The following is a 13143-nucleotide window of genomic DNA, read 5'->3' as shown; positions in this document are numbered from 1 at the left end:
CTACATATTAGTATGTAGTTTGGTTACAGTCATAAATCTAACTAGGAAATTTCAGAATCAAATGCCAACAGCTAATAGAAAAGGTGGATGTTACATTGCTGTATAAAACATGAAACTGTATTCATAGTATTAACAGATTTGTTTTTGTATTGCTGTCAGTTATATATTTTTTTATTATTATTTTAAAGACGGTTAAGGTGGAACAGTTTCCTGATCCCTCTTGAGCTTGGTCACTCACAAATATGTGCCCAGTCTGCTGGACAGCTGAATCTTCTGCAGAAGTTCTCCCTGCTTCGCCTGACTGCCATCATGGAAAAGTATTCCATGTCAAACAAACACGGCTGGACGTGGTAAGTAGCATTAATGGAAATAAAGGACCTTAAGCAGAGAAATGTTCCAATGGCATATGTACAAAAACTCAGAAATTTGAAGCAGATGCTTTTATTATGTCCCTATGCATTCTCTCTCTTGCTTAAAGGGTAAACTGGTTGACAACAGCACCAGCAGTCCCAGTCGAGTGAAACAGGTCTCCTGAAGCACACTTTCGGGGTACCTGACTTTGCTGTTTCCTACTCTTGGGTGACCATGGAATTAATGTATATATATAACTTTGGGGAGGATGTAAGAGCCTTAAACCAGATAAAAATATTTAATTGTAGGACATAGTGTGATGATTACATCCTGGTATTATTGTGCTATCTAATCCCACAGCTGCGGTTAATGACCAGCTGCTGTGAGAATACTACCTCAAGTCTCCACACACACAACTCCCTCTTTGAGTTTTTCATTCTCCAGGCCTAATACTGCATTATTAATCATAAGGTTGACTCCCTAAGGAATGGGGGAGGGTTGCTGTCCCCCACTGAAGGGTTATATCTAGTATACATTGCTTAGGAAAAAGGATCTAAGGTTATTTCGGTGTAAAGACCAGTGGTAACAGCAAGATGTTATGATGAGACCAGGTGGGACATAAAATAAGCAAATGGATGAATAAATGAATATACTGGGACATGAAGACAGGACAAGGCATTTTCTTCATTCTGAGAACACTTTTGCTAAATCCTTGGGAAGCTGACTGTAAATGAAGCAATTATGTATGCCTTGCTTTGCATCTGTATCCTTTATAACTTACCATTTGAACAATGTTGGTAAGCTTGCTGCATTACTGAAGGTCATTAAGCCAAAGGTCTCCAAAGTCCTGGGGTGAACATCGGTAACAGTGCGCTACAGACATATTTCCCTGGACTGCAGTTCAGGGGTCCATAACCATTTCTGAAGTTGAATAAGCAGTTCTGCAACTAGAATTCTGATGGGTGTGCCAAGAGAGTTGCCTTTAACTTTAGCTTTTTAAACTAATAAACTGAGGAATTAGCTGCACGTGAGGAAGGAAACAAAAGTTAGCATCAGTAGTAGTCAGTGACTGCAATACTTCCTGTCATGTGGTCAGAGGTAATTCCTTTCAAACAGTGGGAAGACAACAGAGGATGTGAAATGTGAATCTGCAAGTATGAATCTGTTCCCCAATCTCTTCCCCTTGGATAAGAAAGCTAGCCATTGGCCTAAGTCATGCTGTGTTCCTTGCCAACATTACCATTAACCTAAGTCTTTTCCTGGTCTCAGATCTGTGATAGTACATATGATTCACAATTCTCTGACCCATATGGCCAGTGCCACATCTAATTTAATTCCTGACCTGGGCAGTAACACACAAGCTTAAATAGGCAACAAACATACATTGCAGTAAAGTCCAACAAAAAACTGAAAATTGGGCAAAGAGTGCTGTGGCTTTGGTAGGCCAAAGTATTAGACATAAAGTCTCTAAGACTTAGTCTGGTGGACTGTATAAAATAAAAATGATGCATGAATCCTATGATTCTAACTCTTGCTTTGACCCTCTTTCTGTCCTATTTAGGAGTTTCATTTGTAATGGCTTGGGTGGATCTAGTGCCCTGTTTGCCAGAAATATGACTTTGTATCACAAAAAAATCTCTAAAACCATTAGCGTCTATCTCATATAGAAAATGGGCTGCTTCTAATGTTTTAGCCTTATGATATATTTTGAGAGATCCCTTCCTACTTCCTCTAGTTTACCCAGTGCCAGTTGAGAACTGATCTGAGCAGGGCAGTCGGGTGGATTTGAGGTGCTGGTGAAGAAAGATCCCCAGAGGCAGTATGTCGTTTCTTCTCATCCTTATTCTTTGCTTCCTTTCTTTAGGGGAGGGAATTGGATATACATTGATAGCCCCTCCTCAGCAGGGATACTTCTGCACATGCCTACGTTACATCCACTGATGACTCATTCCTTTGAACAGTTAGCAATTTGCATCAATCCTGTCTATGTCTAGGCGTTAGCTCGTGGTTAGATACCCATCACCCTATTCATCTGAATGAGAATTGTACAATGGAAGACACTTATTCCTTCCTACTGTGCAGAGCTTGAGTGCTTTCTGGGCGTTTTCTTAGACATAGAGCAACAATAACATAGATCCATTTAATGTCTTAGCAGACCTAGTGTTTTGTGTGGGGATCACTGGATGCTAGGAGCTAAGAGTGTCTTTTGAGGTATTCTGTAGGTCCTGCTGATTCACAGGCTGGATTCCTGGTCAGAGTTATAGCTGGACATGTGGACGCTGGACTGTGGATGGCATTAGTCTGAAGTATCAATGCACAGGCTGACAAAAAAAGTGTAATTCGAAGAATAATATATCCACAAGGGGTGTTAAATATTTCTCACTACAAAAAAGTCAGACAGGTAACATGCTATTCACAGAAACTAATATTAGTTTGTGCATTATCTGTCTATATTTTACTGTTAATATACAAACATGTTTTGTTTACTGCTGCTGCCTTCATTATGAACATTATGTTCTGATAGTAGAATTTTTTTCCTTTTGACATTTATGAAAATTAGCAAGGCCAACCATTTATAAATCAATCAATCATTCAATGAATCTATCAATCATTCAGTCAACCAGTCATGTTTTCCGGTGTCACTGATATTTTGTGTTTCTTAGTACTGCATTTGTTTAGAAACTAAATAAATCACAGAAATGTCCTCAGATCAGCTGGTTAGAGTAAAACAGGTGCTGCTTGGTTGAGGTAACCCTTATTCTTTGCCCCTTAGGTCTGTTCCAAAGTTCATGAAGAGGATGAAAGTGCCCGACTACAAGGATAAGAATGTTTTTGGTGTTCCTTTGATAGTTCATGTCCAGAGGACAGGACAACCTCTTCCTCAGAGCATCCAACACGCCCTGTGGTACCTGCGGAATCAGTGCCTTGACCAGGTAGGACATGCCATGATTCATGCAAACATATAACCTCCATCAGGCACATCATGTCATGATTCATTCAAACATATAATCCAGGCTACCTTTTAAGGAGTGCTTAAAAATATAATGTTTGGTCTTCTGTAAACTGTCATCTGTTTTAAACCATTTCTTCCATTTCAGGCATGTGACTTGTATTTTGTTGTTTGTTGATGTATGGTTCAGGTAGCCTTCGTAGGAAATTTAAAACCCAGATTAACAAACATTTACTTGGACCCCATAAAAATACCACTTTGCCCACTTTATATGCTTTTTTTTCCCTATTTGATAAACAACTGATCCTTAACCAGCAGTTTGCTTTTTATTACCATTAAAATCATCATCAGAAATACTCAGTCTAGGGATCTAAACCTCTTCTATAACATCAACAGAATGGTTTGGAGAGATGGATATATTTCTCAGAGGATACTGCTGCTATGGAACAGGCTCCCCATCTGCATAAAACAAAGTTCATCCGTGTCCATTTTCAAGTGGTACTCTAGGACTGCCCTCTGTGCTGCTGATGGACATATGCAGTTCCTAAATGCTTTATCCCATGCATGGGTCCCCTCAAATGATCTATGGTATGATCCCAGTTATTCTCATTAGGTGTAACATATAATTATCAACCATGGGATGGGTAAGACCAGTCTACAGCCAAATGAGATATGTTAATTCAAACCCAAAAAAAGAAAGTGGCTAGGCTTAAAATGGCCTGCAAGGACAGCTGGCCTAGTACTTACTTATGAACCTATAAACATATAAAAGCATGTCTGCATATATGCATGCATGTGAGCCTACGCATATTCACACATACTTAAAAGTCAGGTAAGCCTTCACAGGGCTGACTTGCAGGTGTCTGTGGCAATAGATTAGAGTTTGTGGATGACAGGCAATATTTAAAAGGTCATAGCATGGAGAAAGTTTGATGGTGCCAAGAGACCATATATGGGTTTCTGCCTTGTGAGAGGTAAGTTTCTCTCACTCCTACCCACACCACTTACAACTTAGTGGGAATCACCAAGAAGGAGAATGACCGGGGAGGTGTGGTCAGTGTGGGGAACCCTGCACTGGAGCTGTCATTGTTGCAGAGGGCACCCCTGCATTGTGTCACTGATTGCATTACCTCCCACATAAAGACACCTCATCAAAACTCAGTGACACTCGCTAAAATGAAGGTTGAGGCTAAGATTTTAAGCCATGTATTTTGAACTTTTTGGGGATGCACAAGGCAGTCATATCTGAAAGGACTGGCTGCATAGCTAAAAAAGGTAGTTTGCCTGTTTGAACACAACTGATAAACAGGCTTAGTCTATCCCTGATATGAATAAGGTTTGCCTGTCGGCTGTCTTGCTTGCTCTCTTTATGTAAACAAGCATGATTTTGAAGTTCTGGTCATTTGGTTAACCTTCTGCCACCTTCATTTTTATTTATCTATTTTATTGCACTAACAAACACTTGAATAAACTGCCATATTATAAATACTAAGGAATGACAATAAGTTTAGAGAAAGTGAGTTAAACATACATTTTAGCTCATAAATATGCTCTGCTATGGCCCTTCTAGAAAAACTGACTAGCCACACCTGTGGTTTGGTTTAGTAGCCTCATGCATGAATGATAATGATTGTTAATCTTATTTTCTTCAAAATCTGAAGTAATAGTAAATGCAAAACCAAAGAGTGTTTTCTGATATAAAAGGAAATAAACATACTACTTCCAGAAAATTATAACTTAACATGATGTCTGACCTCTGTAATGAATAATGGTTTCTGATGAAAATGAAGTGAAAAAGCATCAAATATAAAAACGAATGGTTGTTTTAGAGTAAACATAATGCTGTGACAGCCTGCTTTATTTTTATGACTTATTATGACTTCACGTTTTATATAAAATAAGATTAAAACAGTCTTAATTTTTGCCGAGATCATACCAAATCATTTGTGAATCCTGCTGCACTCATAAAACACCAGGAAAATATTTTTTCCAGCCATGCTGGTTTAAGATGTGCGCAATTTATGATTGCATGTTTCAGTCAGAAAACAGACAAAGCGGGGAATCTATAAAGAAAATGAATGATAAGGAAGTGTCTTTAGCAAAGCCACACCAAACACACGTTGGAAAATGTTCTCAAACATTCTTACAGGCTTGTAATGTATATAGCATAGGAGGTAATGGTTTAGGGTGTTCATTTCTCTGCGGAAAGAAAACAAAACACCTATAATTTAAATTTATGGAGCCGGACAACTGAGTAATCCCTTTACTGGTATGCTTGTATCATTAATCCCTTTACTGGTATGCCTATACCATTAATCCCTTTACTGGTATGCCTATACCTTACTGGTAGGCCTGTACCATTAATCCCTTTACTGGTATGCCTGTACCATTAATCCCTTTACTAGTATACCTGTACCAGTAATCCCTTTACTGGTAACCCTATACCATTAAATCCCTTTACTGGTATGCCTATACCATTAAATCCCTTTACTGGTGTGCCTGTACCATTATTCCCCTTACTGTTAAACCTATACCATTAAATCCCTTCACTGGTGTGCCGAGACCATTAATTCCTTTACTGTTATAGGCATACCCTGAGCATGACCCTGACTATGGTGCCCTTGCATTTTCTAACGAGATAGTCTAAGCCTTATGTCACTTCAGGGTATGTAGATGGAGTGAAAACAAAATGCTTGGTAGTGCTAGACTATTTAACTTTACTGGTGGAGGTTGGTCATAAATGTGCTCAATCTGTTTAAGCTGTCCAATTTGCCTTTTAAGACTATGCATACTCAGTGGTAATTGTAAATACATTCCAACAGTGTGAGCTGACAGCTTCTGGCAGCTGGTGCAGCAGGTTAAGGCTCTGAGCTGTAGATTTTGTGGTACAGAGTTTGATTCCTTCAGCCCTCATTTGCCCACAGTCTGATCTTGAGCAAGTCACTTAACCAGGCATTGCTCCCAGGTTGCCCCTGAAAAGGGAGCGTGTATCAAGTGGGCCTTCAACGTTAATAAATTGGTATTATTGCATGTTTGTGTAAGGAAGGGAGAGATTATGAGAGCAGAGAGAGAGAGAGAGAGAGAGATATTTCTACATAAATAAATATAAATTACATAACCTCTTCTGTAACATAGATAGCTTTAAAAAATGAAAAACTTACCAAATGGAGTTACAGCTAATGGTATATACAGTTAGGCCTATGAAAGAGAGATAAAGCTAGCAGCAGTGGGAAGTGATCATAGATGACCTGTACGAGCAGTAGACTTTCCTTAACTAGAAATGATTAACATAAGAAGAGCATGACATTAAGAGGCCTTCATCTGAATAAATTGTGAAACACAAGAATGTCAGCACTAATAACAGTACAGCGACAGCTGGGATCTGTGGTAATACATGTAGTGCACGGCACAGCAGCTGATATCTGTGGTAATATATGTAGTGCACGGCACAGCAGCTGATATCTGTGGTAATATATGTAGTGCACGGCACAGCAGCTGATATCTGTGGTAATATATGTAGTGCACGGCACAGCAGCTGGTATCTGAGGTAATATATGTAGTGCATGGTACAGCTGATATCTGTGGTAATATATGTAGTGCACAGTAGAGCAGCTGGTATCTGAGGTAATATATGTAGTACAAGGTACAGCTGATATATGTGTTAATATATGTAGTGCACGATACAGCAACTAGTATCTGAGGTAATATATGTAGTACAAGGTACAGCTGATATCTGTGTTAATATATGTAGTGCATGATACAGCAACTATCTGTGGTAATATATGTAGTGCACAGCAGCTAGTATCTTTGGTAATATATGTATTGCATGGTACAGCAGCTAGTATCTTTGGTAATATATATAGTGCGCAGTACAGCAGCTTGTATCTATGCCAATGTCTGTAATGCATGGTACAGCAGCTGGTATCTGTGGTAATATATGTAGTGCATGATACAGCAACTATCTGTGGTAATATATGTAGTGCACAGTACAGTAGCTGGTATCTGTGGTAATATATGTAGTGCACGGTACAGCAGCTAGTATTTTGGTAATATATGTATTGCATGGTACAGCAGCTGGTATCTGCAGTAATATATGTAGTGCACGTGATACAGTAGCTGGTATCTTTGGAAATATATGTAGTGCATGATACAGCAGCCGGTATCTGTGTTAATATATGTAGTGCACGGTACAGCAGCTAGTATTTTTGGTAATATATGTAGTGTATGGTACAGCTGGTATCTGCAGTAATATATGTATTGCATGGTACAGCAGCTGGTATCTGCAGTAATATATGTAGTGCACAGGGTACAGCAGCTGGTATCTGCTGTAATATATGTAGTGCACAGGGAACAGCAGCTGGTATCTGCTGTAATATATGTAGTGCACAGGGTACAGCAGCTGGTATCTGCTGTAATATATGTAGTGCACAGTACAGCAGCTGGTATCTCTGGTAATATATGTAGTGCACGGTACAGCAGATAGTATTTCTGGTAATATATGTATTGCATGGTACAGCAGCTGGTATCTACAGTAATATATGTGTACAGGGTACAGCAGATGGTATCTGCAGTAATATATGTAGTGCACGGTACAGCAGCTGGTATCTGTGGTAATATATGTAGTGCACATTACAGCAGTTGGTGTCTGTGGTAATATATGTTGTGCATAGTATAGCAGCTAATATTTGTGGTGATTAATATGTGTAGTGCACAGTACAGCAGCTGGTATCTGCTGTAATATATGTAGTGTACGATACAGCAGCTGGTATCTGAGGTAATATATGTAGTGCATGGTACAGCAGCTGGTATCTGTGGTAATATCTGTAGTGCATGGTACAGCAGTTGGTATCTGTGTTAATATCTGCAGTGCATGGTACAGCAGCTGATATCTCTGGTAATATATGTAGTGCACAGCACAGCAGCTAGTATTTTTGGTAATATATGTAGTACATGGCACAGCAGCTGATATCTGTGGTAATATATGTAGTGTACGGTACAGCAGATGGTATCTGTGTTAATATCTGTAGCGCACGGTACAGCAGATGGTATCTGTGTTAATATCTGTAGCGCACGGTACAGCAGATGGTATCTGTGTTAATATCTGTAGTGCACGGTACAACAGCTGGTATCTGTGTTAATATCTGCAGTGCATGGTACAGCAGCTGATATCTATGGTAAAATGTGTAGTGCATTGTAATCCTCCCACATTACAAAGACATGCATCTGAAACATTTCTCCCCAGGCCTCCACTGAAAATTGGCTTCATTCCAAGTTGGACTTTCCCAGTAAACAAATGTTAAATAAATAAATAATAAACTTCAGAAAAAAGTGAGTCTCGACTTATTAGCAGCACAACCAGCTCAACAATGGACTTACAGCAGTGTAGGACTCTAGTCCCTCACATCAGGACATTGACAAGCAAGTCAGCAGAAGACTGCATAATAGTTATCCAGAAAGACCACTTGCCTCAGAGGTGGAAGTCCCTAGCCTTGTTAGGGCATAAAAATTAGCTACTTTATAAGTGTGTGCCTTGCAGAGGGAATGCAATCGGAAGCATATCAGGTCAGGAGGATAAAGTTGACAGATCATAAACAGGGCACTGGATCAGCTTTGCAGTGACATGGAAGGACCTTCACCAGAGTCACAAAAGCATAGTAAGTGGCAAAAAAGCAAATTCACTGCCCAGATAACTAAATGGAAGAAAGACATTAAAAATATATTTGTGCAGGTAGAGAAGGATTTCACTGTTCAGCACCAACACTCTCCTGTTTCCTATGGTGTACACTCTGCTTGGTTATTTAATCCTAAAATGAGTAAACATTTGAGCCTTTAAACCTTAGGATGTTTAAGTGACAAAAAATGTTTTTAAAAATAGGAAAGGTACAATACCTTGCATGTTTGGCCTTAGACTCACATTTTCTTAACCTTACTAAACAGGTCAGGGGAAAGTTCTAAGCCAAGCTAGATTAAAGCTAGTTTATTTTTCCTCCCAGAAAGTCAGTATTGTAGCAGAAATCCTGCCTTTTAGATAAAGGCCTACAGGAGACACAAGCCATGCCATGTACAGTCTATAATGTCAGACAAGACCTGGAATCAATTCTGGATCTTTTCAAAGTGATAGAATGCCACCTTTATTACCTGTAACATAATCGATAAGTAAATTTTTATTACTAAATTTTGTGCTGAAATACAAATCCTATATAACAAACAGCTTGCTTAAAAATAGATTAGTCACCCACTATGAAAATAAAATAGATTATAAGTTAATTGATAGCCTTGTAAGACACCTTGATATGCTTTTTGATTTGAGGATCATTTGTTTTGTCACTATGAACTAACATCTGATGAAAAGAGAAGCTGGGGAGCACTCAAGTAAAGTGAAGCGCATCACAAACTATACAGGCTAACTAAGCCATACAAGCATGCAAAATAGTGGAGAACCTTCTGACCAGCTTATTAAAGATGTGTAAATAAACTTCTAAATTTGGTTAGTGTCATCCTTATGAAACAGTGTTGATATGGTGCCATGCAGTAGTAGCAGGAAAACACATTATTTAACAAAAACTGGATCAACTGTCTTTTACTTTGATAAAGTATGTGTCTTTCATAGCGGGTCATTAAGTGGTACCAGATCTACACATCAGTAATCTTTATTGTTCTTGTTAGAAGACCACATGGGATGAGTTCAACTACTTTGGTCTAAAATGAGTAGTTAATACCTTGTTTCTTTGTCTGCTTAACAGATTTAAGTAAATATAAAAATTCTTTCCTAGGTTGGCCTTTTCAGGAAATCTGGAGTGAAGTCTCGAATTCAGGCCCTTCGGCAGATGAATGAGGCATCCCCTGATAATGTCAGCTATGACGATCAGTGTGCATATGATGTGGCCGACATGGTGAAGCAGTTCTTCAGAGATCTTCCAGAACCTCTTCTCACCAGCAAGCTGGGGGAGACCTTCCTTCATATTTATCAGTGTAAGCAGAATAACCACAAATATTCTATTGGACATTGTCCCTTCACATTTGCAGAAAAATGAGCCAATAACTGTCATTCAAGTCCTGATTCTAGACTGAGCATTTAGAACAGCTGTGATTTTTTTTTTCTGTGTGAAAAACATACAGGTGTGAATGTAACATGCATTTTTATAAAGGCAGAAGAGCTGCCTTTGTATTTATCTAGAATATTTTAGGAAAGTGAAATGATAGCTGGAATAGGGAAAGTTCTTATAATTTGTATCCATTTTTCATAATCATTGTTTCTTTAATACCTTATTTCTTTCTCAGTTCTTAACTTTATGTTCATCCAGTCTGGCTGTATTTGGTTGTCTGGTACATGTGCTCTTTCTGGTTTTAGGTCTTTCTTACTGAAAAGAAATGCAATAGTTTGCACTTGAGCAGAGTGAATGTCTTGACATCAGAAGTAAATTAAACATGCTATAATTCGTAGAACAGGTAGAAATAATTCAACAGCAATACGTGGTTATTTCAGTATAATGAAAGACATGTTAGGGGAGAAAAAAGTTCCTTGATATTTACATACAAAGGAACGTCATATCACGTTTGCTTCATGCTTCAACAAAATGTTCACACTTAAATGAAAAACTAACCAGAAGCTATAAAAATACATCTGGATTTTGGTATTTGCACTTGAAAATCCCTGTGTGGAAAACCTGCTATTTGTGTCCGACCACTTGATACATGGGAGATCACCAACATCTTGCAATGTTAGCTAGACTTGGACAAGAATGGGAAGGTGACTGTTGCACTGTCCTTGCTTTCTCCCTGTTCTGTGTATTTGTACAGTTGTGTAGATGGTACAGTTCAGGATGTGAGGTCTTGCCCCAATATTAGGGATACAAGGGGGCTGCCCATGTAAAGAAAATGTTTTTGCATTTTCAGACCTTTTAAGTGTCTTAGTTTTTGTAGTGACTTCCCATGATTTTAGATAGCCTGCCTTTGCCTAATCCCATGTTGAATAAATGAGACGTGGTTATTCATATAAACCCCAGTTGAGTTATATCTGCCAATGCTATTTGACATTGTTTTAAAATAGGAAAAGCAGGTGACATGCTGAAATAAGACAAAGCTTTTGCATGAATATGCAGCTAGTGTGCATAGCCAGTAGTTGTTTTTACTGACCTTTCTAAAACAAGGTAAGATTGTGGGTTCTATTCCCCTACCAGGTAATTAGATTAATTTTCCAGTATTGACACTGCAGTGCGACATAAGAAGGGTGCTGCCATCCTGATGGTGCCATCCTTTAGCTGAGATGTTAAACAGAGGACACATCTGCCTGAACTAATAGTACCTCAGATGGATGTAAAACATCTCACAGCACTTATCAGAAAGAGTAGAAGTTCCCTGATTCTTTGGACATATTTCTCCTTGTCAGTATGAATACCATTTCAGGTCTGCCCTAAAAAGAGGCCATTAGCCTAGTGGGACTAACATAGTCAATAAACCCTAAATAAATAAATAAAGAAAGAAACACTTTTTCATACTTGTACATGACTTCACAAGTACATCCTGAAAGTTGAAATACTTCTTACAATCATAAGTGGTAGAGTGATGCAGTGGTATCAGCTGGGTCTGGGTGTACATAGTAAAGGCTTTGAATCTCAGCAGAAGTTCAGGTCAGAGTGAAGGACTGAAAAGGTCTTGTTCTATTAAGTGATATGTCAACATGCCACCTCTGACAAGGACAGAATAGTTGAGAAAACTTGGCAACTGGTATGTCTGAACAGTCGCCATATTAATCACCAGTAAAGTGTGACATCATAGTTTTGGGATTCCAAAGGTAGATGATGGAGCTTCCTATAATACATTGACAGGGTTCTGATTCTCACCAAACTAATGTACTGTGCATGTGACATGCATGATCAATAATTAAAACATGTGGATCCTAGAAAAGAAAGAATAATTTACAAGCCATAAACAAAATCCCATTTTCTGAAAATGGTTATATATGCATACCTTTAACACAAAAATGTCATTTACTTAAACACAAAACAAGAATTTATGTAGTTCCATCAACAGAAGACAAGTGCAGCAGCCTAGAATTTCAGCATATACTTTCCTCCGTGCATTGTCCATCCTAGAAAACCACAAACATGGGGGGGGGGGTCATTTGATATTTTGCTTCACTAATCAAGGGCCTTTAACCATGTGATGTTAATATCTAATGGAAAAATCCAGTTGTGCTTATAGCTTAATTTCTACTGGAACTAATAAAGGCTGACGTGTTAATTTCTGTTAAGTATTTTAGCATCTGGATTATTCTATATGTATGTGATTTTTCCATTGTATTCAGAATCTGCTTGAATATTCCACTGTGATGGTTTATGGCTTCAGAAATCCTGAACTGTGACTACAATATAACCCAATGTGATTTTTTTCTAGCTTACTGAGATAGGAACCATCTAGAAAGCTGTAAAATATATTCCATTAGGATTTAGCTTTTGATGTCATAGCTGGTTTCTTTAAACAAAGCATTATATTTGACAGGGAGCTGTACTGGAAGCTTTTGCATTATTACTTAATGCAGTTTGTTTTAACCAGTGCCATGTTCATTGTCTTTTGTGCCACAGATGTTCCAAAAGAGCAGCGCTTTCAGGCAGTGCAAGCCGCTATCATGCTAATGTCTGATGAAAACCGAGAGGCTCTTCAGACCCTTTTATGTTTCCTCCGTGAAGTCACTTCCGTTGTGGAAAACCAGATGACTCCAATGAATATTGCTGTGTGCCTGGCACCCTCACTTTTCCACCTCAGCTACCTAAAGAAAGAAAACTATTCCTCAAGGTTGGCATTTCCTTTTCAAGAGATCGTTGGCTGCTTGTATGTATAAT

The 13143-nt window shown here is 38.6% G+C and overlaps 1 protein-coding gene across 2 annotated transcripts in view; it reads left to right on the top strand.

Annotated features, from left to right (window-relative positions):
• The window catches only part of STARD13 (StAR related lipid transfer domain containing 13), an 899357-nt gene that overhangs the window by 791032 nt on the left and 95182 nt on the right, over positions 1 to 13143 (top strand). For both annotated transcript variants that reach the window (XM_044073222.1, XM_044073221.1), the window contains exons 6-9: positions 189 to 350; positions 3125 to 3284; positions 10075 to 10273; positions 12886 to 13096. In XM_044073222.1, coding sequence (XP_043929157.1) covers positions 189 to 350; positions 3125 to 3284; positions 10075 to 10273; positions 12886 to 13096 — 732 coding nt within the window. The remainder of the gene's footprint in view (positions 1 to 188; positions 351 to 3124; positions 3285 to 10074; positions 10274 to 12885; positions 13097 to 13143) is intronic.

The sequence above is a fragment of the Protopterus annectens genome, chromosome 5.part1, assembly GCF_019279795.1.
Source record: "Protopterus annectens isolate FY-2018-M chromosome 5.part1, PAN1.0, whole genome shotgun sequence".
Taxonomy (NCBI): Eukaryota; Metazoa; Chordata; order Ceratodontiformes; family Protopteridae; genus Protopterus; species Protopterus annectens.
This window is presented reverse-complemented; position numbering and strand designations above follow the sequence as displayed.